The 19,891-nt window shown below is 39.7% G+C and overlaps 2 protein-coding genes and 1 long non-coding RNA gene across 6 annotated transcripts in view; 1 reads left to right on the top strand and 2 right to left on the bottom strand.

Moving 5' to 3' along the window:
• Positions 1 to 704: 704 nt before the first annotated feature.
• Positions 705 to 12,447, bottom strand: engl (endoglin, like). Of its 2 annotated transcripts, XM_044330105.1 has the most exons (17): positions 12,065 to 12,447; positions 10,786 to 10,906; positions 10,249 to 10,418; positions 9,418 to 9,555; positions 8,981 to 9,155; positions 8,435 to 8,606; positions 8,125 to 8,269; positions 7,455 to 7,647; positions 7,082 to 7,251; positions 6,490 to 6,645; positions 5,694 to 5,786; positions 5,364 to 5,609; positions 4,665 to 5,189; positions 3,899 to 4,043; positions 3,724 to 3,825; positions 2,245 to 2,359; positions 705 to 1,221 (listed from the first exon to the last, which is right to left on the bottom strand). In XM_044330105.1, the coding sequence occupies exons 2-16, from the start codon at positions 10,850 to 10,852 to the stop codon at positions 2,247 to 2,249; spliced, it is 2,610 nt and encodes an 869-aa protein (XP_044186040.1). In that variant the 5' UTR covers positions 10,853 to 10,906; positions 12,065 to 12,447; the 3' UTR covers positions 705 to 1,221; positions 2,245 to 2,246. The 2 variants fall into 2 exon arrangements, with proteins under 2 accessions (XP_044186040.1, XP_044186041.1); XM_044330106.1 differs by lacking the exon at positions 12,065 to 12,447 and having other exon boundaries at positions 10,786 to 10,983.
• Positions 2,415 to 5,290, top strand: LOC122966117. Its single transcript, XR_006398325.1, has 3 exons — positions 2,415 to 2,989; positions 3,738 to 3,856; positions 5,058 to 5,290. It is a non-coding gene; the product is annotated as an uncharacterized LOC122966117 (long non-coding RNA).
• Positions 12,448 to 14,684: 2,237 nt separating the features above from the next.
• The window catches only part of pkn1b (protein kinase N1b), a 34,222-nt gene continuing 29,015 nt past the window's right edge, over positions 14,685 to 19,891 (bottom strand). For all 3 annotated transcript variants that reach the window (XM_044332022.1, XM_044332023.1, XM_044332021.1), the window contains 8 exons: positions 18,751 to 18,842; positions 18,439 to 18,615; positions 18,194 to 18,256; positions 18,025 to 18,101; positions 17,693 to 17,835; positions 16,442 to 16,549; positions 16,194 to 16,274; positions 14,685 to 16,094 (listed from right to left, as the gene is read on the bottom strand). In XM_044332022.1, the coding sequence (XP_044187957.1) occupies positions 15,891 to 16,094; positions 16,194 to 16,274; positions 16,442 to 16,549; positions 17,693 to 17,835; positions 18,025 to 18,101; positions 18,194 to 18,256; positions 18,439 to 18,615; positions 18,751 to 18,842 (945 nt within the window). In that variant the 3' untranslated portion in view covers positions 14,685 to 15,890. The remainder of the gene's footprint in view (positions 16,095 to 16,193; positions 16,275 to 16,441; positions 16,550 to 17,692; positions 17,836 to 18,024; positions 18,102 to 18,193; positions 18,257 to 18,438; positions 18,616 to 18,750; positions 18,843 to 19,891) is intronic.

The following is a 19,891-nucleotide window of genomic DNA, read 5'->3' as shown; positions in this document are numbered from 1 at the left end:
CATCTGCATGTAATAGGAGGTTTATGTTTAAAATATTTTCTAAAAATAGAGTTAAAAAAGAAGTGAATGTTCAGTACTGTTTCTACAAGACAATTAAAGATACTCTGATTTAAAGCCGCACTAATCAAAATCTTTTTATCAACAATGGATCGAATAACTACATGTAATGTAAAAAGGGTCGCTTGTCCTTAGAGTCCTGAGCTCTATGTAGTGTTTTAGCATCATTTCACACAATGTAGAGGTTTTGTGGCCTACAACTTTACTGCTTTGGTTCACCGCTCTCATCAACCAGCAGTCTCCAGCTGCAGCCGGCAGCTATTTTTAAAGAAAACGCTTTGGTAAACCCAAAGCACACAACCTGCTCACAGACAAAACACAGCGGCGCATTTATTCACCTCAGAAGTTGATAGAAACCAAACTAGAGCTAGAAGGAGAGTGAATATTGGACTTACATTCATCAGGTGGCCAGAAACACAACTCTAAATAATTTTGCTCTGTATCTGCTGGATAAATTACATTTGCCACTTTGTTGTATTTACAGTGCTCCACTTCCCCCAAGTGGCCCAAAAATCTATTATTACTGCTTTAAACATAAAAATAAACACATTTTACAGTACTGTACGTTTGACTTACTCACAACACATTGACCTCCTTTTCTTATTTGGGTTGCGTGTGATTTGAGAGTGAAAAAAGGGAAGTCAAAATGGATTTTAGCTCATTTAATACATCTTAATTATTTGCCACATGAACACAAAAGAATTCACATACAGTACAAGATGTAGTTTTGATATCCAGCTGATATTCACAGTTACAAAATTTCAATTCATCTTTGACCTTGTGCTCCCTTTCTAAAGGCGAGGAGGATGTGGTTTTTGTTTGAGTCACTGCAACCAAGTTTAGATCCTGTTGAGTCCAGATAAAGGCATCTGCATGTGATTTGCTGTCAGTTTTGAAATGACTTGATGTAGAATGGCTTGCAGCATTGAACAATGTTTCACTTTGAATCAAACATCTGATTTTTTCACAATGCTGCGATGAGTGCTACTGTATTCACATGGTTTCAGCCCTCTCGCATCTCGGCTGCACAGTGATGAGCGACACTCACTACTGAACTGCACAAACACGGCTCAGTACACACACAGGCAGCTGTGCTCTCTCACAAACAACTTGTTTGAACTTCTGTCCCAGTTCTCCTTTTCTCAGATTTTGCAGGAGGAAATCCTGAGAAAGAGATAAAAGAATAAAACTGTTCAGACCTATCTGGCATATCAGAGTTACAATCTGCAGGTGCTCGCCTAATGTTGACATATTTTCTGGAATTGTCAGTACTTTTAGCCACTAAAGTTTATTTTAAATACACAGCTTTGACATTATAGGTTCACTCATGATTAAGTAACAGCTGGAGTAAACTGTTCACTTCTATTCTGTAAGCCTATGAACATGTGTTTAGATTGAACAAAGGGGATAGTGACAGATACTTATGATTTACTGACAATGATAAAAATGACAGTAGCTTCACATTAATTTGTCTGTGTAGTATGCTACAGTGTATTTTAAAGTATTTTATTGAATCATTTTGCTAGAAGAACCAGCAGAATTGGCAATTAAATATTAAAGCTGCAGAGGAAGGAAAATTAATACATAATACTAAAACAAATACATAAAATACATAAAATTATTTTATCCATAAGTAACACTATAATAACAAATACACAGTTATGCCACATAAATATAGGTATGTTATATAAATGATGGTAAATGATTTGTGTTGATAACATGTCTCTCTATCACCTTTTTCGCATTTTTTCACAGATTTTGATGCAACATAAGGCAAATGTCAGAGTTAAAAAGAGGCCAAATTGATGAAACTGATTAATTGGACAAACTATCATCAACACAGAAACAGGTTAAAAAGAAAACCACAGTATAGCATCAGAATTATAGCTTCAACTTAAAGTGTGCAATGTGAGTGTTACAAATATCAAATTTGTTAAAATCTGTAGTCTGAAATCCAGTCAGAGGTCTTTGACAATATATTCTCCCTCACATAGGTGCACAAAGAGTAGTCTCAAAACACCCAAAGTCATAATGCTCTCTTTGACATCAACAGTCACATAAAACCCCCCTGATATTTTAACGGAAATCCAAAGTGCACATCAACATGAGTACACCCAAAGTGGAAACAGGTGAATAAGTAGCACATTTAGTCATCCTCCTTAAATGACCTTCCTCATCAGGTCTTACCTCTACAGCGAGCTGGTGGACTGATTAGACGGTGAAGGTGGATTCCAGATGCTGTGGCCTCCATGAGTCTGGTCTGTTAAATGACCTTCTCCGCCAAGTGATGCTGGGCGTGCCCCTTCAAATAATACATATATATTTATAATCACATTATAGTGCCTACAAAAGGCTATCATCATCTGTGATCATAACTGGTGGTTTCTGTGACATTTTCATTATGCCTGTCATGTATTTTGCCTTGGATTTACTGTTGAAACAACACTTTCTGATTAAAGGGGATGTTCCTGGCACAGAATTCACTTCTGGGAATTTGTAATTATTTTTTACTAGAGCGGTGTCCACCCCGAGAGTGAGTCAAATTCATTTATGTGCTTGCAAACTGAAAGTGTCCTGATCCTCTCAGTATCAAAGTTTGCGTAATCTTGAGGATCATTCTTAATGCTGCTCCTCCCCCCTTGAGGAACTTTGTTAAACTCAGCTCAGAAAAAATAGTTGAGGGTCGGGGATTTGGGGATAATTGTGTTTGTATACTCTTATTGACTACCATGGTATTTTGTTCTCTTTTAATGTGTAATTTTCTTTCTATTTATTTACCTGCCCAGGTACTAGAGGTGGAAAATAGCAATTTGCTAAAACCTGGTACATTACATCTCTCCTTGTTTTATATAAGGTTAATCTACTTTGTACATTATCCCTTGTTCAAATAAGGAAATTCAAAATTCAAAAGGACAGGATGTCTTTGAGAGAAGTAAGAAACTCTACTTCCATGTCTTGTCACTGTCAACCTCTCCAAAATATGATTTGTAGCCTAGCCTAAAACAAAGAAATGTTTTCACAATTATACCCCAAATCCTAAAAAACAATATTATCTTTTGAAACTAAAATGTTATGTGACTAGTAAAATTATTTGACTTTATAAATATCTAAACAGTTCTGTCTTAGAAATAGTAAATAATCCAATCTAAAAGTTAACAGCCACGTTAGCGGCTCTGTGAGGTTGTACTATGGAACAGCAGTGCTTTGAGCTAAATGCTAACATCAGCATGCTAACATGCTCAAAATGGCAATGCTAATATGCTGAATATTAGCAGGTATAATGTTCACCACGTTCTCCATCTTAGTTTTGACTGTTAGCTTGCTAACGTTTGCTAATTAGCCCTAAACACAAAGTAAAGCTAATGTCGATGGGAATGACAGTTTTGCAAGCATTTGGTCATTAACCAAAGTCTCTGACAAATGTAAATGTTGACCTGATGGCTCTAGATAGAAAACTAAAGGATGACCAAAGTTATTAGGATTCATAAGTATCAAAAAGTGTTAATAGTGTCACTATTGTGTTACATTAATCAGTGATCAACAGTAGTGAAACAGATATTTATCGGTATGGTCATGATATTTTAATTTGTCAAGTTTGTATTTTTAAGATGATTATATATTTGACACCCTAACTTTACTGTGACAGAAGGAAGCTGATCTCATTACCTGTATAATTGTAGATGCACCACAGCCCCCCCATCAAGCCGACACCCATCACAAAGGCTGCAAAGACAATTCCCATCACTGGTCCTGTCTGCACCACAGAGCCTAGAGACAGCGTTCATGAGGTATTGTGATGGTAGGTTAAACACTGAAAAGTGATGAAATAAATGATACTCACTGCTATGCTCTTGATTTGGACTGGACAGTGGAGAGACGCTCAGTCTCTTGGTTCTTTGTCCCATGGGGGGCCTCAGTGATTTGGGTGCCAGTGAACTAATACGCTGGGTGACCACCATGGGCCTGGACAGGTTTCTGATCTCACACTGAGATGGGAATACAGGAGTAGGCCTGTACTTTAGTTAAGCTATTACCACCTTGCAGTACTATAATACATGGTAGTGTTACAAAGCACACATTATGATCTAAAGACAGAGGACAGGATAAATTAAAGTTTTACTGGTAAGTTTGCACAAATTTGCCCTTCAACCACAAATTTTGTAACCTTTGCACACTGCTGAGCACATTTTTTGTTTTTTTCAATAGATTTCCTACCCCTCAGTTCATGCCAAAACAGTATGAAAATTAAGTTGCAGAGGTTTTAAACTTCCTTCAGGTCTGTAACCCATTACAGCGAACATTTTGCTGTATTAACCAAAGTTGCTTTAAATGTAGCCTGTGGAGTTTCTCACCAAAACATTGTGTGTATCCTTGAGGCCAAATAACCTGCTAAGTGTATTTTCTACGTCATAAAACATTTGCAGAACTGATTTTTGCAAGAAAAGGTTACATCCATGTCAGCATGCTAGCAGTTTCTTGTTGCTTGCCTTTGTTGGCACGTTACTGCCACCGACTGTCAAACAGTGCATGAGATACTAACAAACAGGGACCCATTTTTTAAAATTGTCTTGTGAAACATAGCCGCAGTGTAATAATTGTTTCTGTACCTGATGTCTGGGTGACCTGGATACGAGTGGAGGGATACGTAAGCCACCCTGACAGTCATTCTGTACGGCTTCTTTCATGAGCTCCCCTCTTGTGGAGTCAGAGTTACACAGGCGAAGGCTGCAGTGGAGGAACTGCATGGAGTCATTATAAATGGGCCGCAGGATGAAACTAAATCTCAAGGACTGCATCTCCTCCTCCGCTCCCATACTTGTGCTACTCTTTTTCGTCCTTGCTGGTGCTTCTCTCCCTCTACCCATTTTGCGGCGACGTGAGACACTTTCATCTTTGTCATCAATCTCCTTGTCTTTTCCCTCTCTCTCTTCCTTTTCCTCCTCCAGTTCGTCATCAACCTCAGCCTCTTCCTCCTCTCCCCCTTTTGTTTTTACATCAAGGGTCAGTGAGGGGTCTGAGGAACAGCCGTCCCTGATGACAGTCCAGAAAGGAGACTTTTTTGGATCTGACAGAGGGGAGACTACACATGATTTCACCTCCACAACATCTGTAAAGGGCCCTTTTGCAGAAATCTGTAGAATTGAGAACGAAACAGTGATGACGAAGACAAATTGTACTTACATTTTTGGACAAGATGTTGTAAATGAACAGAATTAAATGATGCACCATGTCAGTTTTCACTTTATTTCATCAATAATAATTTCAAATAAGCACAGAAAAAAATGACAGACGAGACACACACAGACCTCAAAGTAGACACGGTGGTTTGCAGTGATGACACAAGGGCCAATCCGCTTCTGATCGTAGCTGTCAGTAACGAAAAGTTTCAAAATGAGAACAGGCCCAGTTCTGTGTTTGGGTGTCAGGGTGTGGCTCAGTCCTGGATCCGGCCCCGGACCTTCGGGTGCCCAAGGGACCAGCCCTGTCTGAGGAGTGTTTACATTGTCATTATCATCAGAAGCAGGGCTGGAGACTGCAGCCAAACAGCTGAACTAAAAAGAGAAAGAGGAGATTACGCATTAAAAATACTGAAAGAATAATGGAGAACATTTTGACCAAAATGAAAACAGACACACAGATATCTCATGTATGCCGAGTGGAGTTTTTGGCTTTTTGTCTGTGCCATTGAGTGCCGGGATGGTCCGAGGCTTGTCTCTCCATAATAACACCTGGTCAGACAGGAGGGAGAAGATGGAAACAAGGTTGTTATAGTCAACAAGATAGATATATGTTTTTTTTGTTTTTTTTTTTACATTTTTCATTGTGTTACAACACATACGCCTCTGTTGTTTGTCTCCTTTTTTCCACTATTCTGGAGTCAGCATGCATAATTCTTCCTTCCGATTTCCTGCCTCTGAACTGAGACTTTCTCTCTCTTAATTTGCCTTTGTGCAGCTTCCCAATTTTAGGCGTTGTTTTGGTCACTATGACCTAGGTCATGAATCTCACCGGGACAACTTCCACTAACCATGTTTTCAAGTGTCTATTATGCACAGCGTGTTTTTGTTTTCACTGCTCCCAGAGAGACTTTGACCTTATTTAGATTTCAGATGTTTTTCCCTCTTTTCTCTTAAGGCATCACTCATTCTCTCCCTCTCAAACAAACTAACTAATTTTCTCTGCCTCTGCTTCTGTCAGATTTTGTGAATTATATCAACAATTATGGCAGAAACCTTAAAAATCCCCCAGAACTCAATCAAAATTGAATGAAAAAAAAGGATAAAGATAACATGGACTATTTTGAAAATGTACGTGGAGATATATAAACAATTAACAAATTATTATCTATTTAATTAATTTAAAATTAAGTTAATTAAAGACACAACATATTTCTATATTTTAATCCCTTTCTGTCCAAATTTCTTATCTCACCTTGTTTTTGTACTGCACCCCTTTGGGATGTCCCAAGAGCAGTCCCTCAGTCCCACAGGAAATGACTGGGAACACCAACAGGAAATGGCTCCCATTGGACTGAGCCTGGCACGTTGGGTCTCGCAGAGTCACGGCAGCCACTGGGACAGACAAGCTCTGAGGAAGAGAACTGGTGTGAGACAGTGCAACTTCCAAATTGAATCATTTCTCTCTATAACTAGAAGAATGAACACATCACAATAACTACTAATGCTAGAAATAACTGTTTAAAAACTAAAAATGGGCAGATACAGCAGGCTGCGTATCAAAATAATGCTATTTCAGCACATGAAATCACACTGACGCCTTGAATTTAGCAAAGAGGATATTGTATTTCTGTGAACACACTAATTAAAACATACTTATGAATATTACATTCCATTTCTGCCAAGTCTGTTCCGCTAGATGCGACTAAATTCTACACACTGCACCATTAAGTTGCAGTAGCTAGTAGTATGCACTGAATGTACAGTACGTGTAGTATTTCTTTCGTGCGTCTGACTTTGTAAGTTGCTCACATATAAGACCGCATCTAATACTGAGGTATAAAGACCTGCAGGATGTGTCGGTCCACGGTCATACTGAGGCGTCCGTCATCACACTGCACTGTGAAACTCTCTCGGCCTCCTCCTACTCTGGCTCTACTGTTCAGCCACTCTCTCAGCCTGCGCTCCTCAGCCCAGTTAGGCCTCCCAACCAGAGGATTCATCATTGCAAACATGTCTGAAGAGACATTAAATACTCCTTTATTCAACACATACATGCATTGATGAAAATACTCTGCTTTCAATTCTCATTCTCCAGAAGACCAAAGAACATTTACATAGGGGAATTGAAAAAATAACAAGGGTGGGTTATAAAGTTAAATGGAAATGTTCAGTTCACTCACACAGTGATGGAAACAAGAGACACACAGGGGTCCTGACCTGTCCCGCCCCCAGCCAGCTGGATCACAAAGCGATTGGCCAGGTCAGCCTCAGTGTATGAGGTCACCTTGGTGTAGCCGCTCTCACTGGCCCAGACAAGAAGGTCAGGTATGGTGGACAGGTCGTAGTTCAGTGTACTGGAAAGGCTCAGGTCAGGCTCAGGTGGGTAGGGTGGGGATACACTGTTGGAGGACTATGACGAGAAGGAGAAGACACATAATGTACATAGACATAAATACATAATCAAAATACAAGCAAGTAAGAGACATAAATTAAATCACAGACATAAAATAAATTCTACATTTTTCTCATTGTCAACAAAAACCAATAATGTGTTAATAAATCTCTCATCCCTTTCTGACTTCCCTACCTTCCCTCCTGACAGATATATTTTCATTTTTAGAAAAGGCTCAGTAAAACAGCTGGAAACTGTGCTTTTCAGCAACTTTAATTAAAACAGGAGTGTACAACATAGCTGTGTGGCACAGATGAATAAGATATATCACCAATATTTGATAGTAGGATCAATTCAATATTGGTTTTGGTTGTTTCATGGGAGTTATATAGAAAAATACCAGCCTTATCCTTTCAGGGCAATTTGCTGCATCTTTAAAAACAACTCTCAAGTAGACATATAAATCACATGACATATTAAAATACAAATCCTTACATGAACAGAGACATGACCCCGGACACCGTGAGCAATAATGGCCCAGTTGACTGGCACTGAGCTGCTGAGAATCAACACAACCTTCTGTGTCTTCCAACTGGCTATCGGGGGCACAAGAGAGACTATCACCTCCACCTGCAGAGAGCTGGATGATACAGAGAGAGAGAACAAGGTTTGCATGTTTCAGTGAATCCTATATCAGGTCATAACTTATCTTTGTGTCTGAAACTTATCTTAGTGTCTGAAACTTATCTTAGTGTCTGAAAAATAAGAATCAGTCTATGCCGTAGCTGAAGCTGCATGTTCTCACCCACAGAGCCCTGAGCCCGCTGAATGGAGCTTGATCACATGGACTTCAGGGCTGATCCCACCTGCATCCGCGTGGGCGCAGCCCTGCACTTCCTGTGGCTGCAGGTCAGAGGTCATGTAGTTGTTAGAGAGGAACATGGACTGCAGCTGGCACACAGCGGGCAGGGTTGGATCTGAAATATGGAGACAAGAGTGTCATTTGAAAGGGAAGTTAGATCCTCAGATCTCAGCCTAATGTTCTGGTGAGAACACAGAGGGGAGATGAGAGATAAGTTGTATGACCTGAATTCTAAGCGTACGGAGAGTACCAATCTAGTACACAGATGTTTAGGTTAAGCATGTTACCCACAATGAAGGATATTATTTCAGTGTCAGTTTTATTTTCACAGTTATTTTTTTACTTTTTGCTTTTTTACTATTAATATGCAGATAAGATGAGAGCTGTAAGAAATTGTCTCTTAAAATGATACACGTTTAAGCTGTTGTACTTTTGTAAAGCTTATATTCAAATAATTGATAATATGACAGTGGTTTCTCGGTGGCTCACCCTCTCCCAGTCGGACATAGACTCGATTGCCATGCGTTGTGTGTGTCAGAGAGGACAGGTTGCCGTGGTGTTTCAGAGCCCAGCGGTGCAGCGCACGTGGTCGGAAAGGTAGTGAATGTACCGGTTGTACAAGCAGACGCAGAGAGTGGGACTCTACACTGGAGTTACTGGACACCTTCAGGATAAGGGCAAATTAGAAGTCATATCATACAGATGGAATGAACAGATTTTGAATGTCATGAAAACAAAACAAAACAAAGAAAAAAAACACTTTTTGTCTTTGCTGCTTGATAAAGCTGTATCAGTTTATGTTGTTTCTGTCTTACAGAAACACACAAAGCTGGATCTAAACATTTCTTTGTCCAGGTTGTAAATGTATTCCACAATATAACATCCCAAAGACAGCATTTTACACTGAACCGCACACTCTGACTGACCTGCACCAGCACTGGGAGGTCAGGGGACAGTCTCTCTGCCTCCAGCCACCAGTTGACTGGGAGCTTGGAGCTGAGCAACAAGTGGAGGGCTCTGAGAGGTGAAGGGGACAGAGACAAGGGCTTCAGCAACACCGTCACCTGTAGACAGAAGAGGAAAGGAATGCCATGTAGTTGTAGCTGTAAAACCAGCACTATGACATTGTGAAATTCTAATTTCATGTTTGTTTAGTAAGAATAACAGCAGAGAGGATGTATTTTAGTTTTGTTATGTTCCCTTGTATGGAGTCCCGAAACTGACAAAATGTGTTAATCGATTATATTGTTAGTTAAATAATTTAAATGTAGTGTTAATTTATTTTGCCCTTCTATTTATCTTTTACAAGCTCAAACATTTCTTTATGACCCCCTAGTTGTCCTTTTTTTCAGCAATCTGAAAAGATTGGTGCTCACTGTGTTTAGTCATTGGTGATTTCACTTAAGCTAACTAACCACAGTCCTCTCATTGCTCCACCGATTGTTACACACACACACACAAACCCTGGACATACACGGACATACATCTCATTATCATATCATCATCACATTTTGAATTGTCTGAACATTTTACTACATTTTGTCAGTTTTGGGGCTCTGTACTCTTATTTTACTCTGTACTCTGTACTTTGAAAGTTTAAAACACATGCTTAGAACATTTAACATTTAATATTTAGATGATCATGAAGTGTGACAAACTTTAAGACACTATTCATTCTGTTCCTCAAAAGTCTGTGATATTCCTTTCTATGTTGATCACTTTTGAAACTTGAAACTTGAAACTTTTTGAAATGTTACCTTGTTGTTGGGGCTGTTTGTTACTCTCCCCACTGCAATGACATGAGTCTCCTTGTTGCCACTTTCTCTGGCAGCACAGCCCAGACCAACCTCAAACCTCTCCAGCAGACCCTGAACAGGGTGTAGCGCCTCCACTGGTGCCACGGAGCATTGCAACTCTTCACTTTGAGCTGAGGGGGAAGAGCAGATGCATGACTATAAAATGTGAAAAAAAAATGAAACCTAAAATAATGGCACAGGGAGGTAATCAGTGTTCCTTGATGTCAAAGAACAAATAACATGAGTTATGAAAGAGGTCAGTTGTTAAATCCCTGTCTGAGGCAACTGGAAAGTTTCCCAGAAGAAATCCGATTTCTCCCACAAAACTATGTAGACTAACAATTTTCACTTTCATTCTGACAGTTCAGTTAAAAATCTCTGACTTGTGGGTGCTTGAGCAGAGAAGATATAACATTTGATTCTGTAACAATACAATCATCATTTTAAAAATAAATGGGTGCAGTGTTGACAAGTCCAGCTGAGTCCTGATGTTCTTACCTGCCATTGTCCTCCAGAGCAGAAGGAGACAGAAAACAGTCCATCCAATCCCTGGCAGTGAAGGCATCGTGAAAGTTTCAACACTACACTGATTTAATGTGTTGGCCCCTCTTGCAACTTCCTAGTGAACAAAAACATGATGATGCATCATTCATCATCAGAGCTGCAACGAGTAATAGATAATTTAGTTGAGCGATAGAAAATATGTAACAATTGTGATAATCTATTGTTTTTAGTCCTTTTTCAAGCAAAAACAGCAAATATTCTCTGGGTCCAGCCTCTCAAATATGAGGATTTGAGAATAATCATTTATCATATATGATTATAAAACTGAATACATTGGTTTATATATATATATATATATATATATATATATATATATAGATGACAGATGAAACCAGCAAGTTCAACACACTACTTAGAGCTGTGGGAAAGTATAATGTGCATTTTTCCAATATCTTCTAACATTTCTGCCCATTTTTGTCAGGAAAAGAAAAAAAATTAAGTTAGTCATGATAAAAGCAAATACTCATGTCAAAATTTTGACCAAATGAAAATGAGATAGTACGTCAAAATCATGAAACACAGTCAAAATCTTGAATCTTAATAAGTCAAATTCGCAAATTTGTGAGACTGAAAAGTGAAACTTTTGAGATAAGTCAGAATTTTCAGTTAGTGTGTCAAAATTTTGTCTTACTGTCAAAATTCATCGTTTTTGATTTTGGCATGACTAACTTTTTATCTGCTTTCTTCTTTTATTGGCAAGAATAGGTTTCCATAGCTTGGCAATTTATCTTCATGCAGTTTCTGTTTAGTTTTTAGCAAATGCATGTCTGTTTGTCAAAATTAAAGACAAGAAAAAAAGTACCCACTCTGTTGTGAGCCTCCTGAGAATCCACAGAAGCTCACGTGAGCAACAAGCAATAAATCAAACAGCAACATACTAAATCTGAGATCTGGTTTCACCAAAGACGAAGGAAAATCATGTTAAATATGCAGAACAGCACAAGTCGATGACACCTACTTAAACAAACAATCTTAAAACATATTTAGATGATGCATAAGGTGACAAAACGTGATTTTCCAACATAAAAAAAAATCTAAAGAAAATTTCTCATGCTTAGATCATATTAATATATCTGTATTATTCCTTAAAGGATTTAGCAGCGAGCCTGTGTTATATTTATCATGTCTAAAGTTCATTTCAGGCTACTTAAAACTCTTTCTCCTCACCAAACATTTTATGAACTAAACACGTCCAAGCAAAAGTTGAACTCACCTGCGGCGCTACACGGAGGGACAGGCGGTCTGCTGATCCAGCTGTTGCTTCAGGCTCCACTGGAAGGGCTGGATTCACAACTCAACACACGCCTCCCTCATTTCCTAAACACACAACCACGCAGTCACACACACCCTCCACATCTTGAAGCAGGCAAAAAATACTCAACTCTCAGCTGCGTGTCGCATCTTTTATCCAGCTGAGGTGCGACTTGTGAGAAATATTTCTCATGGGAAATTCATTTTACAACCGTGTGGGCCTGGGGGGGGAGAAGTTGTTGTAAAGACACAATTAAAGGGGCAATGGGAGGGACTGCGGGATGGTGTGACAGAGTGGAGAGAGAGATGGCGAGGAGAAGAATAAAAGGCTCTGAAAACGTCTCCAATCGTAGAAGGCAACAGGAAGGAGGGTTGGAGGGAGAGAAGGAGGGAAGAGGAGGAGGAGGGTGGACCTCAGGAGTTTGACTGGCAGGTGAAATGTTTGGGAGATGCAAGGAGGTGAGAAAACAGGGGCAGCACACACACTTATTATGTCTTCTCTGACTCTCTGAGACATTCATGACAGGGATCATAATTTCCATATTCCTGCCTTTGAGTTTAGATGTTGCATTTTTTTTCATTTTAGTTGAAAATGCAGCAGACATTCTCCTTTCAGTCTACAAAGTCTTTCATTTCCAAAATAAAACAGCACTATGAGAAATACATTAGGACAGTGCTTGGTTTTTTTTTTGTTTGTTTTTTTTGTATCATCTATTTATATGAAAACCCATTTAAGTCACATTTGTATGTGTCTGGATGGGGGGCCTTTTCAAATCATGCTCTTTTTATTTTTCTAAAACTTTCTATAAGTTGAAAAACAGTGTAGTGTAGAGTGTAGAGTTTGACAAACATCAGCATTTAGCAGGCAGAGAGGGTCTAATGCTATCAAGTTGCATTGTGGGATGTGTAGGATCAGCGTTTTTGGAGCTCTACCTATACTACAGACTAAAAGTCAGGATATCGTGACCTTTTTTGCTTTGATTTGATGATTATTTTTAAAATCTGCTTCTCCTAAGTCCCTCAACTTTATGTTAGTTCCATACTAAATCACTGGAGTGCCCCTTTAATATTCATTTGTCGCTCACACAAGAGATATTCCAGTGTAGTTTTGATTGCTGTACATGGGTGCATGGGTGTACACTGAATTAAATAATAATAGTTATCATTATGTGCTCAAGTTCAAAATATAAAAAATAAACAATGCTTTCAGATGATTTTCAGTAATGTTATGCGCGCGCGTGTGTGTGTGTGTGTGTGTGTGTGTGTGTTGGGCTCCTTTCATGTGTCCAATTTCATTCCCATTAATAATAACAGGAATGTTTTAATGATGAACATTTCAGGATACATTCATAATAACAGCTGCGCCCCTGCTTCATGTTCATTCACAAGTACCATCTAACTACCAAACCATTGTTACACTGAGATGGAAAATATTTTACAAAACCGCTGCAAAGCTAGCAGGACATTTTTGGTCCTCATATTGCATTTAATCATTTTGTCTGAGCAATCCATCTGAGCATTTTTGAGTTCAGACAACTGATGTTGACATCAGCCAGTGCGGCTTAAAGGCTGAATTCACGGTCTGTGTGACCCTTAGACAACATTACATGAACAGCTGTCTGCTTTTCTCTCACTTACTGAGGAAACTTTAATAACATCTATATATGTCTTCAGTCAAAACTCAAATAGCATCTAAGGAACATTTGGTTTCCAGGGTTTGAACTTCTAGACATACATGTCTGCTGTAAACACCTGTCACCATAATATTTCATGGAAAACTACATTTTTCCAACAGTTCTTCACATCTTCCTCCCTGAACATCAATGAGACACAATAACACATTATATTAGCCTCTGGTTGGAAGAAAAATCTTTTCTTCTTCTCCGAGCTGCTCTGTGAGAAGATGCTGTTCTCTTGTCCTCTGACACAATGGTCGTCCTCATTGCTGATCTATTCTTGAATTCAATGATGTCTCTGACATTTTACGCTGAGCTCCGACCCAGAAATTGCCACAAGAAGCTGCTAATGGTTGCAAAAGCACGAGATCAGAGCAGAATCCCATCATCATGTAACATAAACGCCGGGATCTCAATTTTCACATATTGTACTTGCATATAAATCTACTACCTGTACTCCAATTTTCTGAAACTATATTTATATAATTGTGCACACAGACCAAAAAACATTTTTAAAATGAAGAAAACTGCCTGCTGAATATATATTCTAATTGTGTTGCCACATAAATACAAACAAGATCTACAGCGTGCTGGTGCCTCTTGAGACTTACTGTAGTCACAGCAGTGCTTTGTGCTAAATACTAACATCAGCATATGTATTGTACAAGTTTTGGCCAAATGTTAACCTGATGATGGTGCTAGCATGGCTAATAAGTACAATGAGAAACTGCAGAGAGGATTTGGAGTCATAGTGAGTCTATAATTTCGTCATCCTGTCAGTCTATGCTGTATTTCTGTAATTTTGCTTTCTTGATCTATTCTGTACACAACATCTATTGCATGTCTGTTCGTCCTGGGAGACGGATCCTTCCTCTGTTGCTCTTCCATTTGTTTCTGCCATTTGTTCCCCATTAAAGTTTTTTTGAGAGTTTTTCCTTATTCAAATGGAGGGTCTGAGGACAGAGGGTGTTGTATTGCTGTAAAGATTTGAAAGCCCCCTGAGGCAAATTTGTTATTTGTGATATTGGGATAAACAAATAAAAACTGACTTTACTTGACTTTTCCACAGACACTACTGATCACTTCATGGGAAAAACAAAGTGCCAATGAATCATCAATGCTTCTGTGTTTCATTAACATCTTTACTGAGTCACAGTTCCAACACATTTCACCAGCAAATGACAGAGGAGAAAACACAGATGGGGGGAAAAAAAAAACTATAAATCACAAAAAAGAACAAAATCCTTAAAAGACTTTCGTCATTGAAAAATGATTGTAGTTAAAAATCTGTGTGGTACCTAAAGACAGTGGGAAGAGAAGACGATGAAGGCAAGGCATTTTTATTTATAGACGAAGAGGTGTGCTATGTAAGACCGAGCACAGACACACAAACAGCACCTGACTCCCTCCCTCTCTGTTAAGCCCCCCTTCCTGCTCTGCCTTTCTTTGACACAATCAACAGGCAGCAGCTATGCTCAAACATGAGCCGAATTTTCTCTTTCCTCTGGCTCCCCCGAGTGTTCATGTAGAGGCGGTGCATGATTTGCAGCTGACGTGGATACATTCACAGGGACACCGTACACAGCGAAACACACACTTAGCAGCAACAAACAGCAGAGATAAAGGGACAAGAGACTGGAGCAAGAGCAGGAAGAAAAGAGACAAACTGCTTCCTGTCAGAGTAATCAGTTTTCACCCTTTGACTCTGCGATTCTTAGGCTCTCTGAGCACTTCAGTGCAATCGCTGACTCTTTTATATGCCTCACTCTGTTGCCAGGCAGAACACACAGCAGGATCCATCATCTCATTTTACATTTGTTACATAATCTGGATTATCTTCCGTTATCATCACAACTTCCTCCTCCTCCTCCCCTCCTCCTTTAAAAACCACTCCAGATAGTCTAGAGGTCAGCAGATCTGTGACACTGCGTATGTGTGCGGCACGCGATCAGATTCTACTGATCCCTGATCACACATGCTCGGCCCAGCCAGTCCTTCATCCCATCTCAGACACGCAGAGTTCCTGAGGTCAGCTGTCACTTCTCGGCCTCCGTTCAGAGTCTGTGGCTGGCAGTGGGCAGCTAATAATCTTTTGACCCCTGACCCCAGGCCCTAGCAGAGGTCAGAGACGTAGTCAAAATCCTTGAAGTAGTCCTGTTCCTTGCGGGAGAGGGTGCGGCGCTCGCGTGGCGGAGTCAGGGCGGGAGGCTCGGCTGTGAACTCCACGTCAAAGTTGCTGACGTCTTCTTTTCCTCCGATGCTCGGGACGAACGGTGGAGGGGACTTCCTCTGGAGGAGTGCCTCCCAGTCCACACCCTAAACCACATTTACATTCAGTTTAGAAGTAGAATGAAGTTCCCTTATCAGCATCATTACAAACAACCTCCAGCAGGAATAATGAGAAAAGAAACTCACTCTGAAGAAAGGTTGTTTTTTCACATCTTCAGCATCCTTTTCTCCAGAGCCCAGACGTCTTTCAGGATTCCTTCTCAACAACTACGGACCAACCGAAAAACAACAAAAAGTCAGAAAGTGATAAATGGGTAGTCATATATAAAGCTTACATCTGCATGTTTCTAACTTTTCGAGCAAAAAGGCAAAATAAAAAATAGAATAGAGTTTGAGTTAGTCAGGAAGTGCCACAGGAGAATTATCAGTCTCACCCGTCTCATGATGCCAATAGCCTCGGTGGAGAGGAAGCGCGGGTAGCGTACTTCATCGTTCACTATGCTGTCGAAAACCTCCTCCTCATCGTCACCTGGGAACGGAGACTGAAAGAAACAGATGCGCATTATTTTTCATTGCATTACATGTTAGACCCACCCGATACAGGCAAAAACCCACCTTTTCAGACGACACCGCTGCTAGATGTGATGGTATCTATTGAGGTTCATTGCAATTATTGTAACTTTGGACAGAAGTGTATGTAATGTAATGTATAATGTTGAATTCATTTCCCACAATGTTTGGTTTGACTGCCTCAAAACCTTCTATTACTCATCATCACCTTCGTCTCTCTCTTATGACTGAAGTGAATCTTGAAGGTGAAAAACTAGTGATCATAGTTTTCACTTCAGTCTAATCATGAAACCAGCTGATTTTATGCATTCAATTAGACAAATAGATATGGACAAATACTGTGTGTACATGTACTAATATTAAACCTGTAATAACTGTTTATTTGCCACTTGGGGGCAGAAACAAATTGTAAACACAACACTGTCATATTATCAGCTTTTTCATTGGGATGGTGAACCGGTGAACAAACAGCTGAAAAGAATGCTACGAGAGCAGTGAGAGTGAAACCAAAACCAAAGAAATGAGCTGAGAGATGCTACAGGTAACCATATGACCTATTGTTAAAGTTCAAATATTGATTATAGCCAGCATGAAAGCACTATTTTAAAATATTGCACATCTTTTGAATGTTAATTGATAGAATTACTGTAAACAAATGAGACAAGATGACTATACATCTGTATTATTAGTGCCAGTGTTTCTGTAATTATTATAATTTCTTTATTATTTCCCATTAAGCCCATTCTAAAGACAATGCTGTCCATCTCCCCTTCCCAAACGTTCTTCTACATCCTCGTTTTCTTTCTCTCTTAACAGCATTAGATAAACATGGTGAGTGGATTTTCTTTCCATCAGCTCTTCACTCCACTTTTCACTCTAAAAACTTTGGGCTCCATGTCTCTTACTGTGGGTCAATAGTTCCTGTTTTAAGCCAGAAAGCAACTTCCCTTAGTGCCTTAAATTAGCCTGGGTATTGTCTGAAATCTGAGCATGCAGAGGCTGCCATTGTGGCGATTATCTTGTCAGTAACAACATTTATGTCTCAAGACACAGATTAAAATGCGTTTTAGCATCTTTGATAGATATAGTAATTCAAAAAAAGTGTGTATTCTCACCTCTCCGACCAACATCTCATAGATGAGCACTCCGAGCCCCCACCAGTCGACTGCTCTGGTGTATGATGTGTCCGTCAGCACCTCCGGGGCCAGAAACTCAGGGGTCCCACAGAACGTACTGGTCCGGTCCCCAAAACCCATCCCTTAGTAAGAGAAGATAAGAGAGAAAAACTTGATTTGAGGTGTGAAGACAGAGAATTATTGACTGTGGGAGTGAGGAGAAACATTTAACTGATTAAGAAGTAAATTGTACAATGTAAGAAAAGTCCATTTTCCTTTATGTATGAAACTTTTCCTCATTAGGTGTTGTAGAGTGCCAGTATGTCACTCACCTTCTTTACAGAGCCCAAAGTCTGCTATCTTTACAAAACCGTCAGTATCGAGCAGCAGGTTGTCCAATTTCAGATCCCTGAGAAACAAAAGGAAAGGCATTTAAAGCAAATAATGAGTATGTATCCTCTTGTATGTGCTGTTTGTGGAGGGAAAAGACAAGAGACTCACCGATACACAATCTTCTGGTCATGAAGGAACTGCAGACCCAAAACCACACAAGCTGAGTAGAACCTTTGGGACAGATGAATGGACAGAGAGACAGAGAGATTTGAACATACACACTGCTACATATTCATGCTTCATACATTAATGCATTTGAGATATTGTGGACAGACACACAGAGCATAGAGCTTTCCATGTAGGCACAAACTTCATGTTTCTTGTCTTTAACACACACACACAGTAGAACTCACACAGCGCGCGGCTCAGAAAAGACGTCGGCATGTATGTGCATCATGAGGTCTCCTCCTGCTGTGTACTCCATGACAAAACACACATGTTCTGGCGTCTGGAAACATGCAAACAGGTTGACCAGGAAGGGGTGGTGGGAGCCGTTGACGGTCTCAAAGATCCGCTTCTCACACATCAGACTGGAGGCAGACAGATAGGGTGCGTATGAGACAGTAATTACTGTGCAAGGTGTAATTATGAGGTGAATGAGCTTCTGTCGTGCAGCAGAGACTTTGGTTAAGGTCACCGGGTGCTGTGTCGTGAGATAAAATTACCTTTCCACTTCATCCCGCGCGACTATGTCTCCCTTCTTCAGGGCTTTGATGGCATACAGGGTGCCTGTCCTTTTGTACTCAGAAAGCAATACCTGAAGAGTCCAACAAAAGCTTCATTAATATTAATAAGGCTGACAAAATTCTATATTTTAGAATTATTATCAACAAATCTCATGAGAAAACCAAAACCAAAACAATGTGTTAGTCCATCTCGCAATAATTTTCCACTTCCCTAGCTTGTTTGTGACACAACCCCATTTGTTCCTACTAAAACCCATTAGTTCCTCCTCTTTAAAAACAGCTCACAGATACATAGTTTCATTAAAGGCTTAGTAATTCACTAAAACAGCTGGGCACTGTAGTTTTTTAAGCAAACTCAAACTGAAGTAAACAGTGAATTTGTCAGGGACCAACTGCAGATTAACAGACATTTCATGCACTAGTATGTATTTACAGCAGTACGACAATGTCTATGGTATTGAGTAAAAATGAAGTACAGTGTGTGTGTTCATGGCAATAAAAGAACACATGGCACAAATGATTGTCAGGCTTTGGCTGGACAGATACTGTTCATACTTGTTTGTAGGATCAATTCATTGTTGGTTTTTGTCTTTTCATTGGATTTGTTTAAATAGAAAACAGGACTGAAAACAGATTATTAGATGCAAACATGAATTTTAACAACTGGGCATTTCCACTGTGTCAGTTGGCAAGGTATTATATAATAGAGGAAAGGAGTGTTCAGCAATATGAGACTACATAATGTAATAAAGTCATTTCCACAAAATAAAATGTAATCATTATCATGCATTAATTGTTTTTCTGGTCACTTGAGGGCAGAGCACATCCAGCAGATACAAACTAACATTAACATTTATTTGGAGCCATGTTTCTGGCCGCCAAGTGAATGTAAATCCAATATAAGCTCTGTTTTGGTCTCCACCAACTCCTGAGGGAAATATCTGGCTCTTTAGCTGCTAAATGCTCCACTATATTCACCAGTTAGTCACTAACTTTGTCTGTCTGCTGCTTGATGCTGACCAGTGAGTTTATCTGAGCATTTTCACTGAAAAAACTGCCTGCCGCTGCTGGAGACGATGGAAGCAGACTGAATCAAAACAGAAACTCTATGGGCTGTAAA

This window comes from Thunnus albacares, chromosome 17 (assembly GCF_914725855.1).
Source record: "Thunnus albacares chromosome 17, fThuAlb1.1, whole genome shotgun sequence".
Lineage (NCBI taxonomy): Eukaryota > Metazoa > Chordata > Actinopteri > Scombriformes > Scombridae > Thunnus > Thunnus albacares.
Note: the sequence above shows the minus strand (reverse complement) of the source record. Positions and strands in the feature narration are given on the sequence as shown.